At 36.7% G+C, this 17,795-nt stretch overlaps 1 protein-coding gene across 1 annotated transcript in view; it reads left to right on the forward strand.

Moving 5' to 3' along the window:
• The first annotated feature begins 6,615 nt into the window (after positions 1-6,615).
• Positions 6,616-17,795, forward strand: part of LOC123875693 (tyrosine-protein kinase Src42A) — an 87,267-nt gene continuing 76,087 nt past the window's right edge. Inside the window, exon 1 of the mRNA XM_045921680.1 lies at positions 6,616-7,213. Coding sequence (XP_045777636.1) covers positions 6,849-7,213 — 365 coding nt within the window. The 5' untranslated portion in view covers positions 6,616-6,848. The remainder of the gene's footprint in view (positions 7,214-17,795) is intronic.

Below are 17,795 nucleotides of genomic sequence, written 5' to 3' on the forward strand. Positions count from 1 at the left end.
ATAAGTAAGTATTGCGAAATAAGTAATTTGCGTATGCGAAATAAGTATAAGTATACTTTAATCAAGAGATTTTACCGAAGGACCTGCGTTGCGTTAATTGCGTGAAATATTATAAAGAGATTGAAGTGGCCAATATTTGTGGCCAAAATTGAATATTATTATTAAGAAATGGTTCCATCCAAGGTTCGTAAGGACCAAACTTTTGGTTGCGTTTGCAGTATTTGAGGCAGGGAAAAATTCGAGTGGCGGAGTTTAGAATAATGGCGGCGGGTGGCTTGTTGCTGGACAAAAGAAACAAGGGAGCACTTACAGGATGGTCTTTCGCTCGCTTCTTATCTTCAGTCTTCCCTTCTTACGGCTCACAGCACAGCACTCCACTTTATTTTGGCTCGATTTTTGCGTGAAAAACGTGGGTTTATTTATTTGCGCGCAGCGCGTTGCGGTTTACACACGATCGATCGGTGACATGCGGTTTTAGCGACTGGCGTTGAATCTTGCGTGTGAGTTCTTCTAATATGCGCGAGGGGAGCGGAGTGAGATGGGTAGTTTAGGTTTATAGGAGTGCGAAAGAGAGGGAATGGCGCGAACAGAATGCACTACTGTATCCATATGTTGATTTAAGTCATGCTACCGCAAATTGATAGATCCGATTGTATTGAAATGGATCTATTTTTATCGCCTATAAGAATATACACATACGTGTTGACTGTTGTTAGTTTTTCTGCAGTATACTCATATAAATTAAAAATTTATAACACCCCCGACAAGTGAAGGTTACAGTAACTAGAAAAGAACTGATAACTTTCAAACGGCTGAACCGATTTTCTTACATTATAGCTAAGAACTAAAAAAAACTAAATCATAATCGGTTCATTAGTTAAGGAGCGACGATGCCACAGACAAATACACAGATACAATTATAACACCCCTCTTTTTGGGTCGGCGTTTAAAAAAGTGATTAACATAATTCAACTTTCTTTATAATAGTGAATCTGCATTGGAGCAAGACGGACGACCAAGGATGAAAGACTGGATTTGGTGGCACTCATTAATGAACCTTACCTTCAAAAGTGGATGTCCATAGACTGATAATTTTATGATGATGATGAGAGATGAAGATAATTAGAATAGCTTAGTTAGTCACTTCTTGGAAATACTTATTCATAGAATACTAAATTATTGGACGTTTTTATTTAAATATTAAAATACGATAAGAATGAATACGAATAAGAAGAAGAAGAAATCATACACACATAATATTGTTTAAAAACCCTGTTGAAATAAATAAAGATATTAAAAAAACACAGTACCTAACTACGATAATATGGTGACACAGAACAAAAAGATAACTTTCAGCGGTTAGGGTACTTATATAACACCTGGGTAAAACCAAAGGCATACGGTAGAGGCTATAAAATTAAACGATTTTCTGCAATGCAGTAAAATCGAGTACATTTCGTGTGCTTTCTGATAATTGGAACAATTTCTAATTCCAATAGCTGATATTTTGTTACTAGAACTAACTTGGCACTAACCTCCATAGTTGAGAGAACGCGGTCTGTTCCCGGTTGTTATATTTAACGTCAGATGATAATCGTTAACCCTAAGTGGAAACTGAGCTGAATATGTCTAATATTGTGGGTTTATTTTCAACCCAGAGTACATTTGAATTAATAGTCGTAGCTTTAGTTCAAAGTTGACGAAAATAGATAAGTATTTAATAAGAGTTATAAGTATTTAATCTAGATATTTTAATTTAATTTAAATTTAATTTAAGAGAGATAAGTATTTAATCTAATGCGAGTAATGCGAGCTATGTTGGGTATTACTCTCAGGGATAAAATCCGGAACGAGGAAATTCGCAGAAGAACAAAAGCGACCGACATAGCTCAAAGGATTAGCAAGCTGAAGTGGCAATGGGCAGGTCATGTCTGTCGCAGAACCGACGGCCGATGGGGCAGACGTGTTGGAGTGGAGACTGCGTACCGGTAAGCGCAGTGTGGGACGACCTCCTGCCCGCTGGACCAATGACCTGAAGAAGGTGGCGGGGAGCGGGTGGATGAGGAAGGCGGAGGACCGTGTTTGGTGGCGCGCTCTTGGAAAGGCCTATGTCCAGCAGTGGACGCATACAGGCTGATGGATGGATGGATGGATGGAAGTATTTAATCACCCGGATTGGATGAGTGCGTAACCACGCATTCATCTGATCCGGTTCCGTGAAAAGACGGATATAAAAACTCGGATCCTACTCGGATATTGCTTACGCACTAATCCGATCGCTGATGCAATTCCAAGCTATTCAGTGGGCATCTTTGACATATCTACGAGTACATCATACGTCCGATTTGAATCCGAGACACATCCGAGATATTCTCACGGATGACGGAGAGAACTCGGATGCCAGAAGTCGGAGCTAGTGCGTAAGCTTCCATACAAATAGTTCTATAATTACTTCGGAATGTATTTTCACGGATTCGGATCGAATGAAATCGCCCTTAGTCCTCTAAATAAATAAGATACTTCTTACTTTTCTTTACGTAACTTGTTTTAGGTACAATATTGGAATTCTTCAGTAGAGAAGGGTCTCTAGTCTCCACGTATTTTTGGAATAATCTTGGACAACGTAGAAAATTAGATTTTCCACAGCCAGCATACCGGTATACCTACCTGCCTTGTACAGTTTAGTTCCTAACATTTTTCAGATCATACTCTTAAAATGTTTAGAAATGGGCTAAAAATTATATTTTAAACAGTTTAAATTTTTTATAAGTGAGCTTAAGTATATGTAAGTAAGTAGGTATAGTATTATTACTAGCACTACGCATATAGGCAGGTAACTACCCAGTGGTAAATAAATGGAAAATTGTGTTTATTTATTTGTTTATTGGTTGATCGGTTTGTTCATCAATAACTGCCGCAACGGAGCAACCAATTGGTGGTTTTTTGCTTGGATATAGTTAAAAACCTGGAGAAGTGATATAGGCTTCATTTTATACACGAAAATTAAAGAGTTCCCACCATTGTCTACTCATGTGCCGGCACGGTATACCCTTTCTTAAGCCCTCTACTCACGACATTACGGCAGGGCTGGTTTAGAACGCAGCTACGAGTAGATTTAAGCAATCTAGGGTGGTCCCTACACATGGGTCATGCCAACGCATTCGACGGCTGTCGCGAACGAACTCACAAATAAAATCAGGCCAACACGTGCAGGGCAAAAGGGTGGTTGTCACAATCTAGGAGAACCGGCAACATATCTGCTTCTGCCGGTCGATCTAGGCGGCGATCTAGAATCGGACCTAGAATGACCCTAGACACAACATGTTTAGGGGACAATCTGGGATCCTCCCCACTTTGTCACTCTAATCGACCCTGCCGTAGTATTTAGAAGGCTTTATGCTGCACCCACTAATCGAAAAAAAGCCATCTCATTGTCGTTCAGAGATCACATTTTGTAGGAATAGTAAGAAGTCGTACTATCTTACAACTCCCAATAGGCATAATCCAAACTTCATTTCCTGTTTGTCAACTGCGTTTAATTAAAGTTTTGTCGTCAAGAGACAAGATAATGGCAGCTTACGACCAAGGCAACTAAGACTCTAAGAACTAATAAACTTCAAATGGCTTTCGACATTCTATACTAAGTATGATCATGTTCCGTAATATAACACTACGGTAAACCAGTATTTAAAATGATGCCAGTCGCGATATATTATTTTTTATTCAACTCGAACTAAGTACTAATCTATAGACGTCTACAGTTGGGCTTTTAAGGACACAACGTTCTGCCGCTGTGTTCAAAAACCTCTTTGCGATATCGTCTGTCCATTTTACTAGTCTAAGATGGAACCGAGCTAACCTAGAAGGGGTATGGGAGTTTTTATTAAACCCAATGCCCCTTTAATTTCTATACGGCATCATACCTGAACGCTAAATCGCTTTGCTTTGTAGAAGCGCTATCTACGCGCTACGCGTGCTACACGCTACGAGCGCTGCTGTTTTCAGTTTTCTTTGACGACTCTTTTACGACTCTCGAATAAAACACACTAATTTATTTAAATTTCTATGATTCACTACATTATCATCTTTTCATTTTGTGCAAATATCAATATTACATTATTCAGTACCTATCACCTATAGTTTAATTAATATTTTCATAAACTTTAACTAGACTTCTATTTAAAAAGATTCAAAGATGTTTTTTTTGTTAGGAAATTGGCACCTGTTTTCCTCCCTAAAATCATTTTAATGTACCTATTTAATGTACAGAAATCATCATCTAGTTACTGTTTTAATTTTAAGTGGTATACGTGTATTATTAAAGACTAGCTGATGCCCGCAGCTTCGCCCGCGTGGATTGGTCAGATCCCCTGCAGCATCAGGATTGAGGAGTTGGTATCCAAATTTTTTATGAAACAATGTCGCAAAGTTCCTCTATCGATTAAAAAAGAAATGACGCAAATCGGTTCAGAAATCTCGGAGATTTTGATGTACATAGGTAGAAAAACACAACTCCCTTCTTGAAAGTCGGTTAAAAAAGTAGCCTATGTTACACCCTGGTCAATCCTCTACTTGTATGTGAAAATCCCGTTAAAATCGGTTCAGCCGTTCCGAAGATTAGCCTTTTCAAACAGACAGACAGACAGACAGACAAAAATTTTAAAAACGTGTAATTCAGTTATGGTATCGTTCAAATAACCATATGACCTTAATATGTGGTAGTTATTTCGAAATTACAGACAGACACTCCAATTTTATTTATTAGTATTAGTATAGATACCAATTACTTACTTAATCAAATCAAATTTAGATTTATTAGGGGCATCATTTGAATATTATTTTCATTATTTTAGGATTTTGAATTTACATATACCTACCTAATATTTGAAAATTATTATCAACATAAAACTTTATTATCGACACATTCAAGAGGCAGATTGGTATGAATAAATTATCTCTGGGGCAGGTGTGACCGCACGATAGCAGGATTGACGGACGTGCCCTTTTGCCTACATTCGAACTTCAATGGCGACACTGTAATAATTTTACTAAATAAGTAATTAAAAAGGACGAAAGCTGCGGCACGCCACAATTTAATTATTATTATTTAAAATAGCTGATGCCCGCGACTTCGTCTGATGGATTTAGGTTTTTCAAAATCCCGTGGGAACTCTTTGATTTGGCAAGGTAAAAAATAGTCGTCACTCTCCAGGTCTTCAGCTATAGGCAAAAAAATAAGGTGGTCTAAGGTTGAAATCTATAGAGCGCACTATGACTTTGCATAGACATAAGTTTCAGTTAAAACGAGACAGATTTATGCCAGCGGTATAGTGCTGTCTCGTTTTGACAGTGCCTTGAGTCTGAGCAAAGTCAAAGTGCGCTCTATAGATCTCAGCCTAAGTCTGGTATGAAAAACCAGCCTAAAATATTAATACCTATTTAAAACAGACAGCAACGCCTTCAGTATACAACAACACTAAGGTCTGAAATCTGAATAAACAAGGACTGAAGTGAAAATTATCTGCCTAAATGCCTATCTACCTGCCTTAGATGCTAAATGCCCCTTAGGTAGGCAAGTAGGTAGGTACCTAAGTAATACATATTATACATATATTTTTATTAAAATAAGAGTCTGAGCTAACCACGGGAAAACTGACTGACTAACATAATATTAAAGTACAGCTTTATGGAAGTAGGTATATAAATATTAAAAAAAATTTCAAAAGAAAAATAAAACCGACTTCAAAAACCACAAACACTAAAAAGTAGAAAATAATTTTTGTTTAGCTACACATGTAATGTACCTAGGTATGAAGTCGAGCGAGCATATTAAAACAAAATTAGAAATCCAAGAGTGAAGCTCGCCCGACTTCATACCTAGGTACATTACATGTGTAGCTAAACAAAAATTATTTTCTACTTTTTAGTGTTTGTGGTTTTTGAAGTCGGTTTTATTTTTCTTTTGAAAATTTTTTATTTCACAATTTTTAGTGGCCCCACTGTACTATAATATGCTATGCCCAGTTAAAACCCTACTGTTTACTAAGCTATTACACTGATCGCGAGCAATTTGCTCTTATCCATTGAGTAGTTCTGTTCTCCATCTCCGAAGATATTCATCAGATCTTCACCAAATTTATATGGGACCACCTGCACAGTATACCCTTTCAAACAAAAAAAAAATTTTCCAAATCGGTCCAGGGGTCTTTGAGTAATCGGGGAACATACATAAAAAATAAAAAAAAAAAAAGATCCCGACGAATTGAGAACCTCCTCCTTTTTTGGAAGTCGGTTAAAAATATTTTAAAACCTAAAAATCCACGCAGATTTCTTATATTTTTTAGTGACATCTGTTGGAAAACTAAGAAACTATAACGGAACCACTTCCAAGCAAATTCTGTACCTACCTGTATAATACGACTATTCGGTGTACAAAAAGTAAAGGTAAGTATCGTTAGATGGCGCTAGCAATATGATCTAGACTAGAGGAAACATCGCGCTTGACGTAGTACACGGGCGGTCGCGTCCAGGATTCTAAAGTTACCCATCGCCGTCATTTATATTATTTTAAAAAGCCATAGCCCATAAAGACTAGCGAGAAGGTGAAGAAATATTTCAATTTCTATCTTGTCTATGGTATATCAAAATGGCTGCCCGTAGTCATGTTGTTTCGGGGTTTTATATTCTTTGTTTACTTTAAAATTATGTTTCTCCCTTATTATTATTGACTTAAAAGTGTCACAATAAAATGTTAATGGACATTAAAGACTTGAACAGTTGTTTATATCTGTACAAGTGTGTGATTTGACATAAAACAAGTGATACCAGTCTCACCTTGTAAAGAGAAAATGGGGAACTGTTTCAGTAGCACAGGCGAAAAGGATTCCAAAAACAAAAATGAGCGTGTGAATCCTCATGAGGAGCACCCTCGGGAGTTTCAAACTCCTGTGCCAACGCCGCCTCCTGATCCAATTAGATCTACGGTGATACAAGGCCCAGATACGAGCGAGGTCCCTCCCACCCGAATTTTTGTTGCCCTGTATGATTACGATGCTAGGACAGATGAAGACCTTAGTTTTAGAAAGGGGGAGCATTTGGAGATCCTGAACGATACCCAGGGAGACTGGTGGCTAGCTAGGAGCAAGAAAACAAAACAAGAAGGCTACATTCCATCAAATTATGTCGCCCGCCTGCAGTCTATAGAGGCCGAACCGTAAGTAGACGAATGTTTTTATGCAATCGCTACAATAGTGAGCGGTTCCTGTCCGATTTCTTTTCCTTCGCATTCTTTTATAGCACAGTATTTAATTAGGTACAAAAGTGTTTCTAAGAGGTTATTTTTTATTACCAATATAAAAACAGCAAGGCATTGCACACTCAATCACTTTATAAATCTGTTTTTTGATTTGTACGAAATATTATTTCCTTACTTAATGTAAATCTGGATGGTTGGATAGGAGTCTTTCATATAGAAAAATATACTTAATACAAGCAAACAAACTTAATAGAAGTATAGTTAGAGAAAATAGGAATTAAGTAAGTGTAATAACATAAATTAAAAATTTAAAACCCCTGACAGAAAACTCTAAAAAGTAAATAACTTTCAAACGGCTGAACCAATTTTCTTGGATTATAGCTAAGAACACTCTTCATCAAGCCACCTTTCAAACAAAATTAAAATCATTTTTTAATTCAAAAACATTTGGCACAGACATGACAGCTTGCATCTTGAAAATGGAGGTAGCATCCTGGGAATTTATCAATGGAATACAATGGTTTCCAATGATATTTTGGAAACCTACATGCACACCCACATAATAGCTAGTCAAATTTATTAAAGTAATTGAGTTACTAAACAAAAAACACATTCAATATTCCTAACAAAGTATTATTATAAATGACTAAACTGATATGTGATGATAATGTCAAAAGGAAGTAACTAACTATGATTCATTGGGTATGAAGTGAAAGCCTCAGTATGCACACATTTCAATGCACTAACTCTGATAGTGTGTAAACACAAATAGAAAGGTGCTCTCAATGTTCCAAAAACTATATATATTATTACTGTCACTTTCGTATTTCTACACAGTTCTAACCCAATATTAATATTATAGCTCAAGAAACCCCTTACTGAATTTCTTGATCAAATTTTACTTAGTAAAATAAATAGTTACTTATATATGTATATGCGACGACACACAACATATAGCCTGCACCTAGAAAGATGAAATTTACACAGAGGCTCCCTTTATAATGTAAGCAAAGAATAAAGCTAGATATCCTGGAATTCCAAAAAAAGTTAAAGAATTCTAATTTGAAAACCAAAACCCATGAGGACCAAGTTCTAGGCATCAATTGTAGTGAATACTTAAGCATTTTGTTTTTTTGGTCAATACCAATCCATCATCTTTTTTGCAAAATAAATAGTGTCAATACACTCATTTATTTCATTTGCCTTAGTTCATTTAACTTTATTGAAAATGTCAATGCTGTACCTTAATCCATGCACTTTTAAATATAAGTGGTTTCTAGACAGACCTGCCTACAAAAAATATATGAAAAGAAAAATAGCTTCTGCGTGGAGGTTTTTGTGTGATAACTAGACAAATCAAACTAAAGGATAAGTAAAAAGCTAAAAAAATATCTAAGTACATGTACTTATAATTACGTACTTAATTACTGTGATTAAAGTTGACTATATTTAATGATATTTATGCCTTAGCATAATATAACTATGAAAATATAATATATTATGTACATGTATGTCTTGATGGTTAATTTTGTAGTTACACAACTGTTTTAGCAATATGGAAGCAGCAGTAGTTTAGAACTGGTTCCATAAACGATAGTAATTAAATCTATGTTCTCATTGTGCAATGGCTCTTACAATTTTATTACTTATTTAAAAGTTAAAATACCTGAAAGCCAGGTTAGACAGCTAGTTTTGCAGTTTACACTAATTTATCTCCTTCCTATAATATTATGTTCTTGTTTCATTAAATATCTACTTTTAAATAACGTATCTCTTTGCTTCCTGCATTTAATCTGGTATGGCTGGAATGGTTTTTTATTTTGACCTATAAAGATGAGCTTTAAGAATTTATACTCCGTAGTCTGAAGTTATACCACACAGTTACTTAGGTATATACTTAATATTGTTATCTTATCTTAATTTAAACAATTTTTCTGACATTGATAATTAAGGTTAGATGGATCAATTTATTTTTCACCCAGATACAAGTCAGCCCTTGATTGCAATTCCACCTGGCAGTAAGTGATGATGAGTCTAAGATGGAAGCGAGTTACATGGTTAGCTTGCTTCCAGCATTTCACTCTTCCAGCTCTTTCTTCCAGCTTAGACTGCCTTTTGCGTTCTATTGAATCCGTATTTATCTCCAACTACTTGGTCGGTTTCTAGGCTGCATTGTACTGGAATGCTAAATTGCTCGCCGAAATGACTTTAAGTGAGGTAACTAGCTACGTTACAGTTCACGACAGTTAGGGAACTTCTAACAAAATGTCGAGACTTCGACGTCACTGGCAGGCGCCAAATGTTGCAGTGCATTTGACGCAGGTAGCCCTAAAGGAGCCCCATTTTTGTTTGATTTTGCGTTACCATAGCGTAATATTTGAGATATCGTTGATATTCAGAATCAAACCGAGAGTTCCCTCACTCTAGTTCACTCTGGTCACAGCCAAAGCCTCCCACCAAACCAGACCCAAGACTAGTAAGAAATTATTACTATCCACCAAAATGCCCATGTTAGAAATTGCCATGCAGCTCTAACTTTTTAATATGCGCGTTTTAAGCAATTAAATATCACTTGCTTTAACTGCAAAGGAAAACATCGTGAGGAAATCAGCATGCCATAGAGTTAGTTCTTCATAATGTGTGTGAGATCTGCCAATCCTCACTTGCCCAACATGGTGAATTATGGTCTTCTCAGTGAGAAGACCATCAGTTCAGTAATGGGCGAGCTCAGTAATGGGCCAGCGATGAATTGGGATAATTGGGATGAAAGTACGATAATAACTTTAATTACAATAAGTATTTGAATAAGTATCTACTTACTTAATTAAAGTCTCAGATTAGTTACGCAATCATAGCATGATCAAACGTTGTCACATAGATGCTTATAATGAGTTAAAATTCGCAAGCGAAAGTAGGTAGCTGAGACAGCTGACAGATTGTTATTGAAAACAAGTCGAAAACACTTGAGCTTGTTAAAAATAATATATGTAACGAATTAGCTATGAAATCATTCATGTGCACTGTCAAGTATAGATTACTGTCCGAAACTTTCTCGTCGCATATCTAATTTGTATTAATGTGAATTTTGAATGGAAAGCTTTTCAGTAGATAATATTGCAGTTATTTTCCTTGTGAAGAACGGGTATCGTCAGAAGTGGGAGACTTACGACCGTAGTTTGCAACCAATTGGTTGGAACTACAGAAAAAGGTAAACAAGTAGCTTCTCGCCGAAATATGTAAAAGGCGCGCTATACGCGGGTCATATCACCTTGTTACCACGAACTGACAATTATGGAAAAGGGCTTCATAATTTGCTTAGGGCTAGGGCTCACGGGGAGGGCAATTCCCATACTCAACATCTCTCTCGCCCGTCACCAAAATGGACAGGCGAGAAACCAGTGTGGCAGCAAGTTATTGGATGGGTGATGAAACACTCATCACCAACCACCCAACACAGCCACATCTTCCGCTCCTTGGGCTATGTCCCATGGGTGCGTCTACTGCACCCTCTGCTTGGGACACTCACTCGTGGACAAAAACCCCTCCCTGCCAGGTCAATTAGCCATTCCATGAAGAAAAATTGTTAACCATGTTACCAGGGTATACCGGCCCAAGCGCTGCTCTCTCAAGCGCAACACTCCGGCACACGGGGAGGTTACCTGGCTGGTATCCTGCGATTTGTTAGCTAACTAAGGAAAAATTGACTAAAATTAGGCGATATTCCATTTGGTTAGCTACTCGCTACGCGTTCTTGAATATCGTTTGTGAATCTAGACATATTAAAATCATATTCATTCGAGTCATTTACTAAAGAAAAAACGAACCCATCTTTAAATGTTAAGAAACCTGCTCGTAAAGAAGCAGAAAATATGTTTTTAAAACAATTTTTAGACCTACTGATAAAAAATCTTATCTCTATCATAAACCAGGTAGATTTCCTTAATGTGAACCACATTGTCCATCTTTCCTTAAATATGTAAATGTACGTGTTCTACTCGTATATTAATTAAGCAACTACTTAGTTAATACTTAAGAGTAATTTTGATAGGAGATTCACGGCATTTCAGTTTCATTTATTCTAGTTTTGCTATTCACGATTTATTTTTCTTGTAATCCACCTGATTGCATTCACGAATACAAGTTTTCCCCTCGTCCCATAGTCTCTAATGGAGACTATGTCCAGGAGAGAGTGATGATGAATATATAAATAATTGATTACAGTCCAATAGTAATTAAATTATTTCCCATTCGAAACCAGCTTAGTGCTAAATTATTAAGACTCCCCTTTTGAAACTCTGTTCTTGGATTTGTATTATTTTAACTGGCAGTAACAAAATATATTTTAATTTATCAAGAATGCTAATATGCAACGCAGAACGCACACCGGCAGAGTGGAGTAAAGCTGAGGCTTAACGTCAAACAATTTAAACTTATCTTCATTAAAATTATGTGAAAGAGGCAGCAGCGAGCGTCGTGCATCGGCGCATCCATTGGACTCCTCCGTGTTTAGTTTTCATTATACCCATTTCAATTCAATCTTACCTATGTTAAAGTGAATAAAGCTCATTTTTAAATTGTTCTGCTACACTCCACTTTGTGGGTATGCATTGAACATTATAACTGCGCCAAATGCACTTCCGCTTCTCCATTCTCGTAACTCATTTAGCTGGCGCCATACGTTTTAGTCAAAGAATTTCTCATGAATATTATAGCATTCTTCAGATGTTTTGAACGTGTTATGATAATATTAATTATTATTGCCTAAGATGCTACGGTCTTTTGCGATACTGTAATAATAACAGGAGCAAACTGCTTTGAATAAATCTTTGCAAAATTATATTGACCTTATCGTTCGTTGGATATAACTAGACATGTCCATGTAAGTCATTTTTTGGTGGTTTTCAAGTTAACAGGGCTCTATCCGTCACTCGCTTCATACAATCGTAGTTACAATTTCATTTGAATATTAAGCAACAAAGTCCATGAAATTTTGCAGACATATTCTAGAAACTAATATCTAGGCGGAGAGACCCCTCTTAATGCAATTTGCTAGAGAATCGAGAGACACCGGTGTTGTTTCTGCAAATAAAAATAAGAAATCGTTCATTAAACTTTTCAAGGAATAATAAGTTACACGGTATCTAATTTAACCTTACTTTAGACTTCGGTACTCAGATTTCGTTCTGAACCACATTCGATTTAATCTTAAAATCTAAAGTTTGGTTAGGATAGGTTAGAACATAAACATTCATGTGCACTTTATTTCTATTACCTAATATTATCTTGATATTATATCAGATGCTCAGTATTGTATGCTATCACTAGATTCGTGCATTGAAATAGTCTTAATTGAGTTATGGTTTTAACATGTCCCGGAAGTTAGCCATATCACTAAGGGAGTTGGCTAACTTACGGCTTATACCATTTCGCTGCGACAGACACAGTCTACCGAATTAAAAAGTACGATGATAATATTTTCCTGGATTCAAAATCTCAATTATTTTTTAATTGGATTTAAAATGAAGCAATTCATAAAGGCATTCAATGCATGCATTCTAAATTAAATCCATCCAAAGGTTTTTAGGTCATTCGGTCGAAAGTCGAAACACGAATTTCAAGGGGCGTTAGTAACGAAGTTTTTGATTATGATAAATGAAATTCTCGGTAAAGTTTTGTTGGTTTAAATATGAAATGTTGTGGTACTTATTTTGGGATTGGGATTTAAATTTTTTCTTATTTTGTTTTATGGCTTTTAGTAGTGACTAGTGCCACACCAACACCAGCACAATGCACGTCGCCAATGTCACGTAGAATGGAAGAGCTTTACTTTTTTATAGTCTTCTGGTTCTACTATATTTCCGGCGGCGCGCTGAGCAAGCCATTGTCATCATTTTCAACCGATAGACGTCCTCTGCCGGGCATATAATATAAGTCTTGTAAGGACTTACACGAGTCTTGCGCCGCGCGCCGCCTGAATCCAACGGCCCCTGTTTTTTGAGCAACCGATTGGCACTTCAGCTTTGCAACCCGTTGAGCTACCTATGTCGGTTACTCTGGAGTCTGGTCAGCTAGGTCAGGGAATATTACTTACTTATTTACTTACCTAGTAAGTAAATGAGTAATATTACTAATTAAGTAATTATTAAGTAAGGGAATATTTCTTATTTACTTACCTAGTAAGTGAATAAGTAATATTCCCTTATCTTTTTTTTTGCCAATATCATGTAAAATGAGGTAAAGTTAACCTCATCTGAAACAGCTGGCACAATAGTAATGGAAACCATGAAATTATCAGCGGCCTTCCAAAAAACCACACAGTATTTGCAGAACAATAAAGCTTATCTGTAAAAGGCTTTAAATGTGGGGACAAAGAGATTAGCCCTCGCATAATAATTAAAACTGTCGTGTTCCGGGCTACCACGGCGGCCGTGCAAACAAGGTCAACAAACAAATGGGTAGTGTTGATCATCTCCGCATTTTAAGCAGCCTAAAAGATTTTGTTTGTTTATCTCTATTTTTGTTTTGATTGACTACAATATCTCAATCTTCTTGCGTCATTTCCTCGTTGTAATGTACCGAAATCTGAAGAATTCCCTGGCGCATGTAGTTGAACGTTGTGGTGAGAGCTGTGGTCTTAAAAAGTCGGGCGAAGCCGGGGTGAGTCAACTAGTAAAAACATAATCAACTAGATGATGCACTCGACTTCGTCCGCGTGGCTGTAGGTTTATAAAAATCCCGTGGGAACTCTTAGATTTTCCGGGATAAAAGTAGTCTTTGTCCGTTTCCAGTGTGCAAGCTATCTTTGTATCAAATAGACGATGCCCGCAACTTCGTCCATGTAGATTTAAGTTTTTGTAAATCCCGTGTGAATTATTTGATTTTTCAGGGATCAACGGTAGCTGTTTATACCCTTAAAAATCAGTTGAACGGCCGCGAGAGGCTCTTTTGCATTTATAATATTATTATAGATTTTATATAGGTAACTGAAAGAAGCAAAAATCGATATACCTTGATAAGTTGAAATACGTGATCCTCATCTAAATTAAACGCACGAGTTCTACCACCAAAATGCTTCGTCAGTATGGTTTCGCCGCGAGGTTGTTCGGGTGTACGTTGCCTCGCACAAACAACCTCGAAGAAAAAAGCTAGTAGGTATTATCTAAAAGGAAAAGAAAATCTGACTGACTATATCAACGTTTAGTTCTAACGTCTGGTTCTAGAAATTGACATATTACTTGTAGGCAGGTATCCTTCATAACACACAAGGGAATAAGAAAGGATTTTCAAAAATTCCACTCGAACGTAACCGGGTCGGGTTTGCTAGTAACTTATAAACTGAAACCACAGATATGTGGCTTGTATCGAAATGCAAGAAAGCATTAATGAATGATTTTATCTCACAACATTATTATAAAGAAATTAAATGTCAATATACATTTCTCCTTCACCTTGATTAGATAAAATTATACTAGAATGAAGATGAGTTCAATTAACTTCATATTATGTAAAGTCCATTACGAACACTTAAATCCATACCTATAATATAAACGAACGGGATAGGGATAGCTTGAATCCCGGTGAAGGACATATTTATACCTACTACTTTGGTCCCGGAAAATAAGAGTTCCCACGGGATATCTAAAAAACTTAAATTCAACTGGACGAAGTTGCGAGCCTCATCTACGTGGTTCAGAGATAGCTTGCATCCAGCCCGGCTAGCATTGACAGTAGATAAAAATTATATCCCCGATTATATCCACTGATTTCTATGACATCAGTGGATATAATCGGGGGATATAATTTTTATCTACTGCCCTTGCTAGCCGGGCTGGTAACGGATATAGACTACTTTTATCACCGAGAATCAAAGAGTTTCTATGAGATTTTTAAAAATCTTAAATCGACGCCGACGAAGTTGCGGGCTGCAGTAAATAATATACTCAAATAACTGCTTATCTTCCTTCAACTAGTTACTTACCTTTTGTGTATAAACATTCCTAATCCCAGTTATGAAAACTAACACCAGCTGCAGTCAGTAAAATGGACGTGCTTACAAGGAAACTGTTCCTAGTCAAACAGGCAAATTGTAAGACAAATATTATAATGGCGGTGTTCCCACACTTTGTATGTAGCGTTCGTGCCGCCTGGATACTTAGCTAATAGCTATTCCTATTGCAGCTTACTTAACGGTGTGCTTGATGACTTGAATAAAACTACCTATGGCCAATAGCAAACATTTTATGGATCCTAAACATTGGAAAACATTCGGTTATTTAGCGCGAGGTGTTAAAACTTCCACTCACAAGCTTTTCCTAGTACCTATATTAACTTTTACTTTATTAAATAGTAACATTATGACAATTCAAAGGAAACCTAAAGATAAAGTAAAATAAACTTCGACTAAGTATCCACTTACGTACTACTCAGAACTTATGAAATACCTTCATGAACGAAAGGTTCACATAATAGAAAATACTCTTCAAGTAAAAAGTAATGTTATCATAACAGTGGTAAGTATAGTCAACAGTTTGACAGGAATATAAAGTCAGTTTGAAAGGGACTAGAGAACCCTGTTAAAACCTTATAGAATTCTGCTGCTCGATTGTGTGAAACTGCATCAATAATAATTATTATTACAACCGCAATCGTTGTGATTGGCTAAATTCTTGTTGCTAGAATACATTGTAGCCAATAGTGAGCGAGCATCAACCAATCAGAGATGATTGCGATCGTGACATTGTTGCTGTCATTCAACCGCAATCGAGAATAGGTTAGTCCTAAAATTGTAGGTTTTATATACACAGTTTCTAGAATATCGTACTTATAATATTATAGCGAACAAAACTGAAAATTAAATTGTTTTTCATCAATTCATAACTCCTCACAGCAGTCTACCACTACTTACCATGAAATACGTGTATAAACGTTAAGTAGGTATATTGTCTCGGTGTAAGTGAAGTACCTACGTAACGCCATTTGATACTTCAGGTTACATATAAATTCAGTGTAAAATATATAAACGCTACCACCCTATAGTGTTACACCAGGAAGGACAATCCACTTTGTTTTATTGTTTCTGTTTATAGTGTCAGAAGCTGGATTATCAATTTTTTTTATATTGTTTTGATGAGTGTTTTCTAGACAGTGACAGGCAAATTTACCTATATAATGTATCATTGACCATATTATTAAGGTAATAAAGTAGCATATACTATGTAAACTATGTAATATTATTATGTCTAACTGGCAATGGCGTATACTGCATGTGCATTTTACATACAAAAAAATATTGCTAGGTTAAAAATAAAATAACTATAACCAGCGTTGTCGAAAAAATCCCATTTTATGTCATCCGGTGGGAGGCTTCGGCCGTGACTAGTTACCACCGTGCCGTGACGCCAAGTGATTACGATACCGTGTGGAAACCAAAGGGGTGGTATGGGTTTAATAAAAACTGTCATACCCCTTCCAGGTTCCATTCCATAAGCCTGTACGCCTGCACTGCTGGATATAGGCCTTCCAGGTTCGCCTTTATAATATTAGTGTGATTAAGAAAAGATTTAAAGAAATTCTAGCCGAGTGAACCTAGAGCGACTCAGCTAGTCTTTTATATTGTTCTTTTGTTGTCTGCTAGCTGTCCAGTTCGTCGGATACTCGTCTTGTATGATTCATTGCTTTTTTTCATAAAAACCAGTACTAATCAGCGTTGAGTTTATACATACTAGGTGTTTATTCATGGCATGCGCGCGCAATCCTGGAGGGACAGGAAGTCAGGCGCTTCGCTGAATCGCGCGACCGCGTCAACCGCCATACGACTCTTAACAGTGCATTCTGATCGACCATTAGCAATAAATATTTGCATTCCCTGTTCACTTCAATGGAAACAGATTTAGGTCTTAAGAGAACTTTCCTGAACTTGCTCCCTCTCCATACAAACTAGTTTGACCTTCATTGGAATATTAACCAATAAAATTCGATGAATTTTTGTAGACACGTGCAGAAACTCATATCTGTGTTCGTGGTTAGGCCGATTTCTGTTCACATTTTTAGTTTCAAAGTTACGCGTTCCCACAGGATTTAAAAAAACCTAAATCCACGCGGAGAAGTCGGCACCATCTGGTATAGGCTATAAGTACTTGCCATAGGTGTATTCAAAAGAGGAAAACGATTGTTTTTCACGTATTGGAAGATTGAAGGTGAAAACTGTCATGTCGAATTTTCTAGATTGTGATTCATTTGGAATTTATCACTATATAAGTTATGCGGACAATACGGAACCTTTGTTGGACACATTTTTCAGGATAAAAGGGCATTCAATACAAACAAAGATAATGTGGCAACATTCATTGTTAGGTGCCGAATAAAGTATGATCACCAACATATAGTAGGTATCGCTGCACCCACAGGCGCACTTATTATTTTGCTTTCATTTTTAACCCCCCACCCTAAAAAGAGGGGTGTTATAAATTTGACGTGTGTATCTGTGTATCTGTCTGTGGCATCGTAGCTCCTAAACTAGTGAACCGATTTTAATTTAGTT

This window comes from Maniola jurtina, chromosome 20 (assembly GCF_905333055.1).
Source record: "Maniola jurtina chromosome 20, ilManJurt1.1, whole genome shotgun sequence".
Taxonomy (NCBI): domain Eukaryota; kingdom Metazoa; phylum Arthropoda; class Insecta; order Lepidoptera; family Nymphalidae; genus Maniola; species Maniola jurtina.